The sequence below is a fragment of the Ranitomeya imitator genome, chromosome 9 (assembly GCF_032444005.1).
Source record: "Ranitomeya imitator isolate aRanImi1 chromosome 9, aRanImi1.pri, whole genome shotgun sequence".
Taxonomy (NCBI): Eukaryota; Metazoa; Chordata; class Amphibia; order Anura; family Dendrobatidae; genus Ranitomeya; species Ranitomeya imitator.
The window spans coordinates 84111687-84130248 of NC_091290.1; the positions used below are offsets into that span (position 1 = coordinate 84111687).

Here is an 18562-nt window from a genome sequence, read left to right on the forward strand (position 1 = left end):
TGGACAACCAATCCTAGAGTTACAATCAGATCCTTGTGCTATGACAGCAATTTTTAATTGCTGCAAATTTTATTTTTAATTCAAACATCTTTATTAATAGAAGAATTTTTGGGCTTAGTCTAGCTCATGATGAAGGCCAAACCTTATGAAGCTGAATGCGTTTTTTGAGAGCCATGCAGCTGTACCTTTCCTCCCACCACTCCAGTTCCAATCAAACTGCATAGACAATGACAATTGCCATCAATGAAGTGAGATGGTTGATGCAACTGCCAAAGATATCCATGTGCTGGTAATATTACTGCATAAAACAGAACATCTCGCAGAATAAACTATGAACTGGTATCAAGGCTTTGTCTCCTCAGAGGACAATCAGTAGCTCTGACACCTCATCACACAACACTACATCAATGTCACCACCACTATAGATTTGTAGCTCATGCTGTAGATTATATTGCATATCTGCAAGATAAATAAGTGAAATATGGATTATGTACATCATAAGTATAGTCATTCAATTGACCAGTGTTATCCAAAGTTGTCCACATCCAGGTCATGGGTCAAACGCCAATTTTATCCAAAGGAGTCCAATGATCATTCCAAGAAAGTGACAGAGCCATGAAGGGATGTACAAAGAACCTATGTGTCTCTTTCTTAATGGCCGTTAACAAATATGAACACACTAATTCCTGTGGTCAGGTCAGCCAGCCAGAATCGCACTTCTTCAGCGATATCTAGGAATCCGCTGGGTGGATGTGCTGGAAGCTTAATATATATATATATAATACAGTAGACGTAAAAGTCTAATTGACCTCATCCCTCAGCGTCTATAGAGCCAGCTGAAGTTTGGTCATATTTCTTTGATGCATGTTGTGATGTCGGACCAATTCATCAGACCTGGCAAACTTCTTCTGACAGCTAGGCCATCTGCAACTGAAAGGTTTCTCACCTGTTAACAAAGAAATGTCCAGTTATCATAGAGGAACATCTAAAACTGCTAATTGAGAAAGAGAAATTGTAGAGAAATACAATAAGTAAGCATGCAAGGAACTCATAAAAAAAGTTAAAAGGATTTTACCATAAGCTAAATTTATCACCCATTACAGACTGATCACTATCAATCCCATAAACTATGAATAAAGTGGTGGTGCATTGTGGATATACGATAAATGTTGTTAATTGTCCTATCCCTGTAAATATAGAATTTATGAACAATTCTCTATGTGCAGATTAGCCAAGCACAGAATGGATTCATCTGCACGTATCCTCATCACCTACAAGCAGCAAACAGTGCCAAAGCTCACTAAATTGTATCCGTCAGTGTCTTCAAAACTGTGCCTGTCATTGGCCAGTAGTACATCGATAATTGCAGTTATGGGAAATGGATTCTGCAGCTTAGATTTGTCTGTGGGCCCATTGAGGGTTATTTACCACTCAAAATGTGCAAGTACTCTAAAGACAATTGCACCTGCATACATGCCCTGCACCAAATTCCTATCATTATGAGCTTTGAGAATATTGCAGTTTTGAGAAAATTGGTGTACAATAAGTCAGTCAATACATAGTGTACAAAGAGGAAAGAAAGTGTTGGCCGTATATTAAATATATGGTCAGCTATGAACCACATCTTATAGGTTTCTGTAGATTACCGGGTATATATGTGAAGGTAAATGCACCATAATTCTGTCGTAATTTGGGCCAAAGATTGTCTTTCATACTTCTAAAACCAGTTAACTGTATTACCAAAGAGTTTTTTTCTTTCTACACTGTATTACACTTTCCAGAATGTAAATCCCCCGAGAACGCTATTGGCAGCACTGAACAAACAGGGAATGTTGGTAGATTATAGCACTGCAGCTGTGAATGAGAATGGACGTTAATACAGGATGTTACTAGAAATCAATACAAGGTATTGCCTGGCAATAAAAATACTTTCATCCCAATACTTTCATCCCAGGTTGTACCAATCATTTACTCTAACTTTCCTTAAACTCCTCCTTTCCTTACTGTACATCCTCCATTTACATTAGGGGATGTGCCAACCACAGGTCAATTGTATAGACACACATTTTCTCATTTATCATTGGTCGGTACATCTCCTCATGTACAGGTGAATATTATCAAAAAGTTAATTTATTTCAGTTCTTCAATACAAAAAGTGAAACTCATATATTATATAGAGTCATTACAAACAGAGTGATCTATTTCAAGTGTTTATTTCTCTTAATGTTCATGATTATGGCTTACAGCCAATGAAAACCCAGAAGTCCTTACCTCAATAAATTAGAATAATTAACAAAAAAACATGCAACAGCTTCCTACGTGTTTAAAAAGGTCCCTTAGTCTGTTTCACTAGGCTCCACAATCATGCGGAAGACTGCTGATTTGACAGATGTCCAGAAGGCAGTCATTAACGCACTCCACAAGGAGGGTAAGCCACAAAAGGTCATTGCTAAAGAAGCTGGCTGTTCACAGAGTCCTGTATCCAAGCATATTAATGGAAAGTTGAGTGGAAGGAAAAAGTGTGGTAGAAAAAGGTGCACAAGCAACCGGGATAACCGCAGCCTTGAAAGGATTGTTAAGAAAAGGCCATTCAAAAATTTGGGAGAGATTCACATGGAGTAGACTGCTACTGGAGTCATTGCTTCAAGAGCCACCGCATATAGGTGTATCCAGGACATGGGCTACTAGTGTCGCATTCCTTGTGTTGTCAAGCCACTCATGACCAATAGACAACGCCAGAAGTGTCTTACCTGGGCCAAAGAGAAAAAGAACTGGACTGCTGCTCAGTGGTCCAAGGCGTTGTTTTCAGATGAAAAAAAAATGCATTTAATTTGGAAATCAAGGCCCCAGAGTCTGCAGGAAGAGTGGAGAGGCAAACAGTCCAAGCTGCTTGAGGTATAGTGTGAAGTTTCCACAATCAGCAATGGTTTGCAGAGCCATGTTATCTGATGGTGTAGGTCCACTGTGTTTTATCAAGACCAAAGTCAGCACAGTCATCTACCAGGAAATTTTAGAGCACTTCATGCTTCCCTCTGCCGACAAGCTTTTTGGAGTTGGAAATTTCATTCTCCAGCAGGACTTGGCACCTGTCCACACTGCCAAAAGTACCAATACCTAGTTTACAAACAACCGTATCACTGTGCTTAATTGGCCAGCAAACTCACCTGATCTTAACCCCATAGAGAATATATGGGGTATTGTCAAGAGGAAGATGAGACTCCAGACTCAACAATGCAGACGAGCTGAAGGCTGCTATGAAATAAACCTGGGGTTCCTTAACACCTCAACAGCGCCACAGGCTGATCGCCTCCATGCCACGCCGCACTGATGTAGTAATTGATGCAAAAGGAGCCCCGATCAAGTATTGAGTGCATTTACTGAACACACATTTCAGTAGGCCAACATTTCAAATTTTAAAATAATTTTTCAAGCTGGTGTTATAAAGCATTCTAATTTACTGAGATAATGACTCTTGGGTTTTCAATGGCTGTAAGCCATAATCATCAACATTAACAGAAATAAACATTTGAAATAGATCACTCTGTTTGTAATGACACTATAATATATGAGTTTCACTTTTTATATTGAAGAACTGAAATAAATTAACTTTTTGATGATATTCTAATTTTGAGAGAAGCACCTGTAAATGGGGGATATACTGAAAACAATATGGAAAGTAGGAGTAGCAAACAACTGGATGAACACCCACACTTATTAGTACATGAAATTATACTCATCCACTTGCTATACATCATCGATTGGCGATTGTGAGCCTTCGCGGGCAGGGCCCTCTCTCCTCCTGTACCAGTTGTGACTTGTATTGTTTAAGATTATTGTACTTGTTTTTATTATGTATACCCCTCCTTACATGTAAAGCACCATGGAATAAATGGCGCTATAATAATAAATAATAATAATAATTGGCGCTCGGTACAGGGAGTTTATCTGATCATGTAAAGTAGTAGCTAGACACACTGTTATGGATTAACATTAGGACAGTAAATGAATAAATAAATGTGAATAAAGGTTTACGCACTTGTTTTACCTGTATGAGTCCTGGTGTGCGTCTTCAAGTGGTCAGAACGGGAAAATTTTCTCTCACATGTTTTACATTGGAAGGGTTTAACACCTGAGGGCAAAAACATGATGGTTACTAAGAAATATTCACTTTTCATTGTACTTTCTTACGTTCAGTACAAATATCAATACTATTGACTTGCCTTGAACACCTGAGAGTGCTTTCCAGAGCAATAATAATGTTCAGCCATTTGAGCTACACTCACACAAGTTCACATTTTGAATTTATTACAAAAAGTAACCACAGATCACTAATTTATAAATTCTGGTAAATTAACAAATTTACAAAGCTGTCATTTATTATATAGAGTTTACCAGATTTCTAAGTTGCTATCAAACTGGCTGCAGATTGGACTCTAGCTGTCTACGGCTAAGGAAGTTTTGGAGTCAATCTTTGGAAGCAAAAGATTCTAAACATTGAGTCAGGTTATTATCCCAATATTTTTTATACTAGGATGTTAAATGAGTTTTCCTAAGAAAGTAACTTAGAATAGAGGATTACTGATTCCTGGGATTCTGATCTTTTGAATCCCTAGAAAATTGCACTCTGCCGAGCTCCATCCGAATGGACCAGAGGTGGAGTGTGCCATTTTTTGAGGCAGAGCTTTTCAAACTTCTTGTACTGAGGCCTCACATGTCTATCCCATTTAATATCTCTCTACTTTTGTAGGCATTATATTGTATTGTTCTTTTAATAAACTGTTTATTCTTCAAACACATTGAGAGCCAGCACATAATCTTTGTTGGATTTCTTTTCTGACGTGATTGGGTGTCACTTATTGCCAGTGCTCTCAGTGTAAGGTGTAGCGCTATGCGCAGCGCCCCTATATGATGTTCCTTTTTCCCTCCATGTAGGACTTACTCTTTGCCCCTTCCATTCCCTCAAGGGTAAGTCCGGTCTATGGCACAGTGGGTCCATAAACCCCATGTGCCATCTTGGAGCGTAACATAAGGGCTCACTCACACTTCCCTATAAATCGAACAGTGCAATCAGATAAAAAAAATCAGATTGCACTCAGACCAATGTTATTCAATGAGGCAGTGCAGAGCTGCATATTTTTTTCTCAGTTGTATTCTGCATATGAGAAAAAAATGCAGCGTTCACCAATTTTACTCCAAATTAGAAGAGTGCAAGAAAAAAATTGCATCCCATACGGACTACCATGACTTCTAAATGAGAATGGGGACGATTATTTATATGCAAGTGTATGATAATTAGTAGGTACAGTTTTATCTCCCATTTTCTTGATAAACATATATTTATGGCATCATTTTCACAAACATTATGGCTCGCATTGTGCACCAAAATCTATGTGGAAATTAAGTTCTATTAGAATCCACACTGTGACTTTTTTCCACTAGCATATTTGGAACCAAAGTCCTAAAAACAACAAGTAAAGTGTCATTTTTCAGTTTTGAATAGCGATGATGGAATCTTTTGAGATTCAAATTTGTTTGACTGACAAATTTTTCAAAAAATTCATTTTAATGCAAATTGCAATACTGTAAGGCTATGTGCACACGTTGCGGATTAGGTTTAGGAATTTCTGGTGCGGATTCTGCCTCTCCTGGCAGAAAATGCACCTGCGGATTTGTCGTGTTTTTTGTGCAATTCCGCAGCGTTTTTGTGCGTTTTTGCTGCGGCTTTCTTGCGGATTTGCTGCATTTGGTTTACCCCTGCGGTTTTCTATAATGGAATGGGTACAAAAACGCTGCAGATTCAAAAAAAAGAAGTGACATGCTACTTCTTTTAAACCGCAGCGTTTCCGCAGTGGATTTTCCGCAAAGTGTGCACAGCATTTTTTTTTTCTCATTGATTTACATTGTACTGTAAATCAATTGCGGATCTGCAGCGTTTCTGCATTGCAAAAAATGCTGCGGATCCGCAGAGAATCCGCAACGTGTGCACATAGCCTAAAGCTTCCAATTTACCTCAAAAGATGGATGTGTGCAACACTCTGAGCTCATCAAGGACTGTATCCAACCCCTTTCAAGCTTTTTAACTCAAAAAGAGCCTTAATAATGTCAAAGTGACCTCATCATAGAAACTGATGGTAAGTCGGTAGTAACCAACATCCTGTTTAATAACACATAGTTACATAGTTACATAGTTATTAAGGTTGAAGGAAGACTTTAAGTCCATCTAGTTCAATCCATAGCCTAACCTAACATGCCCTAACATGTTGATCCAGAGGAAGGCAAAAAAAAACCATGTGTGGTAAGCTCCACCTTGGGGAAAAAAATTCCTTCCCGACTCCACATACAGCAATCAGACTAGTTCCCTGGATCAACGCCCTATCAAGGAATCTAGTGTATATACCCTGTAACATTATACTTTTCCAGAAAGGTATCCAGTCCCCTCTTAAATTTAAGTAATGAATCACTCATTACAACATCATACAGCAGAGAGTTCCATAGTCTCACTGCTCTTACAGTAAAGAATCTGCGTCTGTTGTTATGCTTAAACCTTTTTTCCTCCAAACGTAGAGGATGCCCCCTTGTCCCTGTTTCAGGTCTATGATTAAAAAGATCATCAGAAAGGTCTTTGTACTGTCCCCTCATATATTTATACATTAACATAAGATCACCCCTTAGTCTTCGTTTTTCCAAACTAAATAGCCCCAAGTGTAATAACCTATCTTGGTATTGCAGACCCCCCAGTCCTCTAATAACCTTGGTCGCTGTTCTCTGCACCCGCTCCAGTTCAGCTATGTCTTTCTTATACACCGGAGACCAGAACTGTGCACAGTATTCTAAGTGTGGTCGAACAAGTGACTTGTATAGAGGTAAAATTATGTTCTCCACATGAGCATCTATGCCTCTTTTAATGCATCCCATTATTTTATTTGCCTTTGTAGCAGCTGCCTGACACTGGCCACTAAATATGAGTTTGTCATCCACCCATACACCCAGGTCTTTTTCATTGACGGTTTTGCCCAGAGTTTTAGAATTAATCACATAATTATACATCTTATTACTTCTACCCAAGTGCATGACCTTACATTTATCCACATTAAAGCTCATTTGCCATTTATCAGCCCAAGCTTCTAGTTTACATAAATCATCCTGTAATATAAAATTGCCCTCCTCTGTATTGATTACCCTGCAGAGTTTAGTGTCATCTGCAAATATTGAAATTCTACTCTGAATGCCCCCTACAAGGCCATTAATAAATATGTTAAAAAGAAGAGGGCCCAATACTGACCCCTGTGGTACCCCACTGCTAACCGCTACCCAGTCCGAGTGTGCTCCATTAATAAACACCCTTTGTTTCCTATCCCTGAGCCAGCTCTCAACCCACTTACACATATTTTCCCCTATCCCCATTATTCTCATTTTATGTATCAACCTTTTGTGTGGCACCGTATCAAAAGCTTTTGAAAAGTCCATATACACTACATCTACTGGGTTCCTTTGGTCCAATCCGGAACTTACCTCTTCATAGAAGCTGATCAGATTAGTCTGACATGAACGGTCCCTAGTAAACCCGTGCTGATACTGGGTCATGAGGTTATTCCTCTTCAGATACTCCAGTATATCATCCCTTAGAATGCCCTCCAGGATTTTACCCACAGTAGAGGTTAGGCTTACTGGCCTATAGTTTCCGAGTTCAGTTTTTGTTCCCTTTTTGAATATTGGCACCACATTTGCTATACGCCAGTCCTGTGGTACAGACCCTGTTATTGTGGACTCTTTAAAGATTAAAAATAATGGTCTATCAATGGCTGTACTTAATTCCTGCAGTACTCGAGGGTGTATCCCATCCGGGCCCGGAGATTTGTCAATTTTAGTGATTTTTAGAAGCCGCCGCACTTCCTGCTGGGTTAAGCAGGTGACATTTAATGGGGAATTTTTATCACTAGTCATTTTGTCTGCCATGGGATTTTCTTGTGTAAATACTGATGAAAAAAAGTCATTTAGCATATTGGCCTTTTCCTCTTCCTCATCCACCTTTTCACCCAGACTATTTTTAAGGGGTCCAACACTATCATTTTTTAGTTTCTTACTATTTATGTAGTTAAAGAATATTTTAGGATTATTTTTACCTTCTCTGGCAATGAGTCTCTCTGTCTCAATCTTTGCTGCCTTGATTTGCTTTTTACAGAATTTATTTAATTTTCTGTATTTATTTAATGCCTCCTCACTACCTACTTCCTTTAATTCTCTAAATGCTTTCTTTTTGTCACTTATTGCGCCCCTTACAGCTCTATTTAGCCATATTGGTTTCCTCCTATTCCTAGTATGTTTATTCCCATACGGTATATACTGTGCACAGGTCCTATCCAGGATGCTAATAAATGTCTCCCATTTTCTTTGTGTATTTTTGTGTCTCAGGATATCGTCCCATTTAATTGCACCAAGATCCTCTCTCATCCGTTGGAAATTTGCCCTCCTGAAGTTTAGTGTCCTTGTAACCCCTCTGTTACACATCTTTTTAAAGGATACATGAAAGCTTATTATTTTGTGATCGCTATTTCCCAAGTAACCCCCAACCCTTATATTTGCTATGCGGTCTGGCCTGTTGGTTAATATTAGGTCTAGCAGTGCCCCCCTTCTTGTTGGGTCCTGAACCAGCTGTGAAAGGTAATTGTCTCTCACAGTTGTCAAAAACCGATTACCTTTGCTGGAACTGCAGGTTTCTGTTCCCCAATCTATTTCAGGGTAGTTGAAGTCCCCCATAATAATGACTTCTCCTTGAGTCGCAGCTTCATCTATTTGCTTTACGAGGATATTCTCCAATGCTTCCATTATTTTTGGAGATTTATAACAAACCCCTATCAGTAATGTATTATTTTTTCCCCCTCCCCTTATCTCCACCCACAGGGATTCTACATGTTCATTAAATTCACCTATATGATCACGCCGGATGGGTTTTAAGGATGATTTTACATATAGACACACCCCTCCCCCTCGCTTATCTGTACGGTCATTTCTGAACAGACTATAGCCCTGCAAGTTAACAGCCCAGTCATGGCTCTCATCCAGCCACGTTTCAGATATCCCCACCATGTCATAATTATGCTCCAACAACATTAGTTCTAATTCGTCCATTTTGTTGGCGAGGCTTCTGGCATTAGTATACATGCACTTGATGTTCCTCTCTGTACCTCTACTCTTTCTTAAATTATTAACTGTTCTAACCCCATCCCCCATGCCACCGCCACCCCCAACTTCCTTATTTGTGCCCAGGTCTCTGTCTGCACTATCTTCCCCTCCTATAAATTGAATACCCTCCCCCCAATTCCTAGTTTAAACACTCCTCCAACCTTCTAGCCATTTTCTCCCCCAGCACAGCTGCACCTTCCCCATTGAGGTGCAGTCCATCCCTAGCGTAGAGCCTGTAGCCAACTGAGAAGTCGGCCCAGTTCTGCAGGAACCCAAACCCCTCCTTCCTACACCAATTCTTGAGCCACTTATTAACCTCCCTAATCTCCCGTTGCCTCTCTGGCGTGGCACGTGGTACAGGCAGTATTTCGGAGAATACCACGTTGGAGGTCCTTGCTTTCAGCTTGCAGCCTAATTCCCTGAAATCATCTTTAAGGACCTTCCACCTACCTCTAACTTTGTCATTTGTGCCAATGTGCACCATGACCGCTGGGTCCTCACCAGCCCCTCCCAGTAATCTGTCCACCCGATCAGTGATGTGTCGGACTCGAGCGCCAGGTAGGCAGCACACCGTTCGACGATTCCTGTCTTTGTGACAGATTGCCCTATCTGTTCCCCTAATAATTGAGTCCCCCACTACCAGCACCTGTCTGGCCTGCCCTGCTCTCCTATTTCCCTCCTTACTGGAGCAGTCACTCCCCCGGCTTTCAGAGGACATGCCTGGCTGCAGCAGTGCTACCCCTGTACTGGCACCCCCCTCATCTGTCAACTTAGCAAACTTATTGGGGTGTTCCAGATCAGGACTAGCCTCCCTGGCACTCTTCCCTCTACCCCGCTTCCTAACTGTCACCCAGCTTGCTACTTCACCATCCTGCAGCTCCATCCTACCATCCCCCCCTCATCTGTCCCATTGAGCATCTGCTCCGTGAGCAGAAGACTCCTTTCCATGTTGTCAATGGATCTCATTGTTGCCAGCTGCACATTTAGAGTCAGAATCTGGGTTTCCAAATGCACAACGTGCTCACATCTCGCACAGCAGTATGCACCCTCGATCGGCTGCTCAAGGACTGCATACATGTGGCAAGATGTGCACTGGATGGCATTAACAGTCGCACAACACAGCACAGTAACAGACTTTTCATACTTTTTTTCAATGAAAAAATGATTAAAAATTGACGCTTCTTGATCATTTGTGATCAGGGAGGCTGTTCTGTGCGTAATATTAAACCAAAATTATGGAGAGGTAACATCATCTTACGGTGTCTGAGACGAGTGATATGCCATAAATTCCATAATGCCCCCTGCCTCCTACCTACTAATATGCTTGCCAGAGGCACAGGAGGCCAAAGGTATCCTGCGTTTGGTGTCATCAATGCCCAGATGGCTGATGCCAGTACCAGGGGTGGTGGTTCTGCTGCTTGTGGCTTCCACCTTCTTAGCCTTGGCATGTTTTATTTTTTCTGTTAAACTACACCGTTCATTGTCACTTTTTTACCAAATATTTTGTTCAAGACTAAAACTTACTTTTGACAATCCTATAAAGCCCAATTATTCGACCCTCCCAAAATGGACATAACAAGAAATGCTAGGTAGGTACACGTACAGAAAGTAAAATGTACAGCAGGCCACAGAATAGGTGTTTGGTTGTCAAATGGGACTAGTAAAACAAATGTGCAAAACAGACATGCACAGGTAAATGTTAATATTTTTTTTTTCTATGCAACAAACTTCAATGACCTTCTCAAAAACGATGTAATAAGAAATGCTATGTAAGTGAATGACCAAAAATCCAGCATTGGCAACAGGTTGCTCTATTGGTATGGCATGTTCAGATGTAAAATTTGACTAGTAAAACAGATGGGCTAAAAAAAAGCTTGCAACACTTTTTGAGGTACAAAGTCACAATTAAATGTCTGTATTTTGAGGAATTTTATTTTGTATTCTCTCACTATTCTAAAATCATCCTAAAATGGCTCCTTCATTCCCTGCCTTAGCTTTTATATGGGCTCCCAAGTTGCTATGTCATGTGATGTGATAGCTGCAAAGCATTATGAGGAAGCCTTCAAGGTCGCCCCGAGGTCATGGGAGCCTTCTGTGGCTGATGCAATCCTTGGTCAGGTGTAAAAGGAAATTGGGCATTTTATGGGAGATTCAATGAAATCAAACAACAAATCAGTCAAATACACCGGGACCTGCAAATTTAATAACATTGTACACAATTTTGATTTGTATTAAATTGATGAATTCATCATACAGTGTAGGATACTATGTGGGGAAAATGTATTATTGGGGCATCATAATGTGAGTGGCATCTACTGTGGTGGTATCATACCAAGTTGGAGTCACTGTTATAGCATTATACTGTGTTATGGGCTCTGTATTTTGCGCCTGTGTTACCACCTTTAGTAAAGTGGTCTGCTGCACCCTATTTGTGCATTTTATTTTGTGACCTTGGCTGATAAATACCATTGCCTTTCTGCTACGTCTACAATTTAATTAATTTGGGAATTTAAAAAGTTCCTTTTATTGCTTTGGCTGCGCTTTTTATTTAACTGTAGAGTAGGGACTCACAATACAATGAGGACGCTTGATGTGGGTTGCGAGTTTGTTTATTTTGGCCAAAACATTAACTATTACCTCCTAATATTATTATATATTTTTTGCAGTTTTTTTCTATACAGGGTGCACCTAGGCTCATCAACGGTGACCTTGTAAACTAGGGTTTGCATCTCTGTGATGCACCGATAGAGTGTTGGGCAGTCCGAATAGTAGGTGCGTGTAATAGGCTGTTAGCTATGCACTGTGGTATACATGTTTGTGACTTGTGCTCTGTTGCAAGCTACACCTGTGTACAATTCTAATACTAGGCAATCACTCCCTCCTTGGATTGGAAGGCTGAGAGTGGTTGTTTCATCAATAATTTGCACCAGTGTTACCTCATTTAGTAAAGGGGTCTGCTGCATCCCGCTTGTGCATTTTCCTTTATAACCTTGGCTGTTAAATACTATTTACTAATGCCTTTTTGCTCTGTCTATACCCGTAGAAGCAACATACTAAATGGGATTACTGGGGGCATCATACTATAGGGGATTATTGTCTGGGCATTATACTGATGGCACCACCAGGGCATCTTACTCTGTAGAGGCATGGTGGGGGAATCATGCTGTGTGGTTGTAACTGTGAGGACATTAAACTTTGTTGGGGTCACATCATACTGTTGGGTGTACTGTTTGAGTAAATTGTTTGGGAGTTCACTGTAGGGGTACCATACTTTGTCCTGTTCGCATTATGGTGGCATAATACTCTATGGCCAGGAAATAATTCTGTATAAGGACCATGAAAGGGTTGTTGTGTGTGGGACAATAAGGGGCATTATTAGGGGCTTTATTTCTGCCAGCAAAAATGTCCCTCTCCCTGTATTTAAAAGTTGGAAGGTATGCTCTTTTGTGACTATGCGTATGTGCTATGACCCCACCTACTGCGCTGAATAATTTTATTTGAAGGGGCGAGGGCCCAATTTGGACTTTTGCTATGGTGTCCCATTATTTCTATGCATGCCTTTATACTTACAGGTTGCTTTCACAGGTTAAAGATTTTGTATGTAAGGGATTGCATTATTATACACATATAAATATATGCTGAAAAGGACTGACCTATTAAAAAAATAATAGGGGCAAGGCAAGTAATGTTTGAAAATAACAAATTGAGCTTACCAATGAGGACCCAGCAGCTCTTGTGCGTCCGTGGTCTTGTGCTGTCCCTACATGACTGATGATGTTACCTGCAGTGGTCACATGTTACAACCCTGTCAACAATAGGCCAGAGAAAAGGAGTGGAGAAGCTGCCCGAGAGTTACAGCTGCTCACCTGGTAAGTATTGCTTATTTTGTTATTTTCAAGTGTTATCAGCCTTGCCCCAAGTTTTTGTCATCAAACAACTCTTCAAAGCTGTTGATTTGAGTTGCGTTCTATTTGTTTCTTGCATTTTAGGTTTAATTTAAAAAGCACCATGTCCAAATACTGTATCAGTCCTAAATCCTGTCAAAGTACACACAGTAATAACACTGCTTCTATGTCCATGATAAATAGCTGCCTCAGGTGAGACAGTGCCAGCTCACATATGACCACAAGTCATCTGTCACTTTACAAGTGTAGTCCAGATGCACTCACAGCTGTTTCGGGAGCTGCTTGGGTCATGTCTACAATTACCTGTCAGCACGCAGGTACCACGCTCTTGCTCTATCTTAACAGAACTGATTTGGGGCAGGGCCGCAATCAGGGCATTACTGCCCTGACTGGCATATGGGGCCCGGTGGGCAGAGGGTGCCCGCATCGGGCCCCGTCTCATCTGCTCACCGGGCCCCTACCGGCAGCCGCAGGCTAAACCGGGCACTTAGTGTACTGGCTGAGCACTGAACCCATGCCCTCTTATCATTCATGAGTGGAAAAAAGAGACTTGAGGTGAAAGGTTTCCGCCCATCCTTGATGTCACGGCCGCTTATTGGCTGCCAGTACTTGACTCTGGTGGAAAAAGAGAGCGGAGTCTTCCTGTTTATGTGGCTGCTGTGAGATAAGAACGGGCTGCAGAGATGAAGGATGGGTCCATGTACAGTGGGGGGATGCGGGACATGGGAAATGCAGGAAGGGGGAGCCGCTAGTGTGGACGGCGGATAGAGCAGGGCCACGCATACCACAGATTATATGAGGTCGGTCACCAGGTCGGAAGTGGCCTGTGTCAGTGCGCATGTCTCATTTCCGCTGGGCATGCTGCCTCTTTGCTATTACCCCCTGGTCCCAGAGACATGGGCCGCTGTAGTTAGTGCTGATGGTCATCATGGTCTTACAAGGGGGTGTGTCCAAGTAATATTCTGGGGGTGTGCCTTTTGGCTGCCCCGCGTTATTACAATGTGAGCCACGCCCTTTTGTATTTTAGCTCTATATAAAAGCTCCTTGTGTGTGGGAACGGGGCAGAACGTTGGACACAGGGGCAGAACGCTGGACACTGGGGCAGAACGCTGGACATTGGGGCAGAATGCTGGACACTGTGGCAGAATGCTGGACACTGCGGCAGAATGCTGGACATTAGGGCAGAACGCTGGACATTGGGGCAGAACGCTGGACTCTGTGGCAGAACGCTGGACACTGTGCCAGAATGCTGGACATTGGGGCAGAAGCTGGACATTGGGGCAGAACGCTGGACATTGGGGCAGAACGCTGAACACTGTGGCAGAATGCTGGACACTGTGCCAGAATGTTGGACATTGGGGCAGAACACTGGACATTGGGGCAGAATGCTGGACACTGAGGCAGAACGCTGGACAAACTGGGGCAGAATGCTGGACACACTGGGGCAGAACGCTGGACACACTGGGGCAGAACGCTGGACACACTGGCACAGAATGCTGAACACACTGGGGCAGAACGCTGGACACAGGGGCAGAACGCTGGACACAGGGGCAGAACGCTGGACACACTGGGGCAGAACGCTGGACACAGGGGCAGAACGCTGGACACAGGGGCAGAATGCTGGACACTGTGGCAGAATGCTGGACACTGTGGCAGAACGCTGGACATTGGGGCCGAATGCTGGACACGGTGCATAATGCTGGACATTGGGGCAGAATGCGAGACACGGGGCAGAATGGAGATACGGGGCATGATTGGAGACACAGGGGGCAGGATGAAAGACATGGGGGCATGACTGGAAACACTGGGGGCATGACTGGAGACAGATGGGGCAGAATGGAGACACAGGGGGCATGATTAGAGACACAGGGCAGGATTGCAGACATGGGGGCATGATTGGAGACAGGGGGCAGAATAGAGATACGGGCATGATTGGAGACACTGGGGCAGGATTGGAGACAGATGGGGCAGGATCATGGGGCAGGATGGATACGATGGAGACAGATGGGGCAGGATGGGGGGATCACATGGGGCAAAATGGATACTCATGAGGGCAGGAAGGGAGAACATATGGCTGACACCAGGAACGAGACACATGGGGGCCAGGATGGGGACTATTATTACCATAGGGGCTAATTAAAGGATATTATTACTGCAGTGACGTATTTATTTTATTTTTTGATTATACTGTTTTAAATGGGTGAAGGCCTGTTACTGTGTAGAGTGATACTTTTCCGCCTTTTTTTCTTCTTGTGGTGTCATGTAGAAGTTGGGAAAAATAAGTAATGTGTTCTGCAAGCGGAGCTCGCGATATCTGAGCCCTGGCTGGAAGAAGTGATGGCGGTCTGTGCTGGATGAAAGATGAAAAACAAAGATGAAGGACTTCACCTAGAGACATCACTGGTGAGTCAGTGTGTTACCTATAGACTGAGACTATACACTGTATACCATATACAGCGCTCCTGTGTATAATATCACCAGTGATCACTGGATTACCAATACACTATATACAGAGCTCCTGTGTATAATGTCACTGGTGATCACTGTATTACCTGTACACAGACACTGCATACTAAGTACAGATCTCCTGCGTATAATGGCACTGATGGTGATAGTATTGTATTTTTTTTATTACTGATCAGTATTGTAGTATTCAGTCAATATGTGGTGGCAATATGTGGTCTGTTTATGGTGTTGTGGTATTTGTCCCTTGTATGTGCTATTTGGTCACTATGTGGTGGTAATATGTGGTCTGGTCATGGTGTGGTGGTATTTGTCCCTTTGGATGTGATATTATTGGTCATTTTAAAAATTGAAAAATAAATAAAAATATACCTAAATTGTATTGCATATTTTAGAAAATATTTAATAGGTTAGCGTAGAGTAGGGCCCGGCCAAAAGTATCTACCTTGTCATTTTGGCGGCTTAAAAAATCTTTTGGACAAAACAAAGCTGCCGGCTATATGTGTGATCTGGTGATGGGAACTGTTAATGTGTGATAGGTGAGAAGTGGAGTTTTTCCAAGAGAGAGCTGTGGGACTGTAGACAGTTTGAGGGGTGGAGCGTGGAGGCGGGATGGGGTGGAGCCTGGGTGGAGTCTCAAGGGGGCACAAAAAATTTGGACAGTATGGGGCCCCGAAATTTCTAGTGGCAGCCCTGATTTGGGGTATTGGGTATTGCTGGTTGTAGTCACCACATTATAGTTTGATTTGTTTCTAAAAATTAAGTGAGTTGATCCTTTATAGCATATATGGACAATATGTCACCAAGGTACCAACCTGTGTGTCGTCTTTGGTGCCTCTTCAGTTGATCTGAACGTGAGAACCTCCTCTCACAGTCCTTGAAATCACATTGATAGGGTTTCTCACCTTAATAGAAAATATGCATCATAAGACACAAAATCTGTTCATTTAGTAGTCCCCAAAACATTCATGGTATCTGGACATTTGCCTATATAGCTGAAAAGTATTTACAAAAGGATGAGCACCAAAAATGCAAGGCTGACATTTGGATTTTTGCCTCACATGTGCAGTTGCTGGGCCACAAATCTACAAGAGGACTGGCTCCTTTAAAGGGGTTAATCCACAGTGGAGCTAACCCTAAACTTTTTCATATGCAGTCCACAAGAATAAACATGAATCAACATCCTCACAAGAAAAAACCTGCTCATTCTTCTCAAGGAGAAAACGTATTTGTGGTACTGACAAAAATCTGCTCAATTTTACTCTCAAATCCTCACAAAATCCCAGACATGAATGAGGCCTATACTGTAAAAGCACGTTATATTTCATATAAGCAAAAGGCTTTCTACACAAACCTCTTCTCACGTGACCAACAGCTATAGACTTAGCACAGCACTCTAGCACTGAATTACCTGTGTGCTTCCTACTGTGCATCTGCAGATGGGACAGCTTAAAGTATCTCTTGTTGCATCCCGGATAGGCGCACATGAAGGGTCGCTTTTCATTGGTTTCTGATGTTGACCGTACAATAGTTGGGGTCACTCCTGGAACACGTCTGACATCCTATAATAAGAAATACATGAATATTAAGTCTTTGGTTTAATCATACTGTTAATACTTCCAAATCTGTAAATAATTAAATTACTCATCAAAGTCACCATACTTTTTTAACTTTGACATCAGTCATGTTGTGTGTTTTTGTATCACAGTTGTCTTGTGCTACAGATTTTATATTTGTGCTGACAGCTAATGCATGGACCACCGCACTGGAAGGGTATGTGCACATGCTGTGGAATGGTGTGCGGATTTTTCCGCACTGATTTTGGTAAATCCGCAGGTAAACCGCAGTTTTTGTGCGGAATCCACCTGCGGTTTTACATCTACGGATGTCAAATCCGCTGCGGATCCGCAGCAAAATCTGCAGCGTGTGCACATAGCCTTAAGGTATGTGCACATATTAAGTAATTGCTGGCTTTTGTAGCGATTACGGTATTCTGTTCAATTTTGTCACAAAAACATGGAGTCTGATGCACACGTTGCTCATTTTATCCTTGCAGATTTCAAGCATTTTCATATCTACAGCATGTCAAGTCTTTCAGCTGTTTTGCAGCTTTTTTACCCATTTCCATGCATGGAAAAAAAACATATCAAAAACACAAGGGAAAAATGCAACAAAAATGCATTAAAAATGTGTATATTTTACCCTGATTTTTTCTGCTAGGTAACATGTTTTTGGTGCAGAAATGTCTGCAGCAAATACTTAACATGTGCGCATACCCTAAACATGCATTTATAATGCAAGAATATCGTGAACAAGCATTTGGAGGATTGCTTGTTTCATGATTATCATGCAATCTAAACTGGCTGCTGACAACCCGGTGAGGGTTTACACAAAAGATCATCTTTCTTGTCCTGTAAAAACCAGACATGTGCTGCTGAGAAAAATGGCAGCTTATGTGCACTGAATGGTGTATTGTTGATCTTTAATTAGGTGAAGCATGGTCTGCCTGTGTAAGCAGAGTATTACACAACCACCAATAAGAAAAAAAGTAGCCAATCGGTGGTGGTTTAGTGCCCCTGGTCGGCTGGTGTAAACAAACTTTCAGATTCTAATTTCAATGGCACACTTTAAGACTTTCGTCACACAACTGTATGTTTCAATGGCACACTAAGACTTTCGTCACACCACTGTACGTTTCAATGGCACACTTTAAGACTTCGGTCACACCATCGTATGTTTCAATGGCACACTTTAAGACTTCGGTCACACCATCGTATGTTTCAATGGCACACTTTAAGACTTTCATAACACCACCGTATGTTTCAATGGCACACTTTAAGACTTCAGTCACACTGCCATATGTTTCAATGGCACACTTTAAGACTTCGGTCACACCACCGTACGTTTCAATGGCACACTACGACTTTCGTCACACCACCGTATGTTTCAATGGCACACTTTAAGACTTCGGTCACACCACTGTATGTTTCAATGGCACACTAAGACTTTCG

At 41.9% G+C, this 18562-nt stretch overlaps 1 protein-coding gene across 5 annotated transcripts in view; it reads right to left on the reverse strand.

Annotated features, from left to right (window-relative positions):
• Positions 1–699: 699 nt before the first annotated feature.
• The window catches only part of WT1 (WT1 transcription factor), a 150930-nt gene continuing 133067 nt past the window's right edge, over positions 700–18562 (reverse strand). For 2 of the 5 annotated variants that reach the window (XM_069740542.1, XM_069740543.1), the window contains 4 exons: positions 16963–17113; positions 16367–16456; positions 4037–4129; positions 700–946 (listed from right to left, as the gene is read on the reverse strand). In XM_069740542.1, coding sequence (XP_069596643.1) covers positions 825–946; positions 4037–4129; positions 16367–16456; positions 16963–17113 — 456 coding nt within the window. In that variant the 3' untranslated portion in view covers positions 700–824. The remainder of the gene's footprint in view (positions 947–4036; positions 4130–16366; positions 16457–16962; positions 17114–18562) is intronic. The other 3 variants (XM_069740541.1, XM_069740544.1, XM_069740545.1) reach the window with 3 other exon arrangements.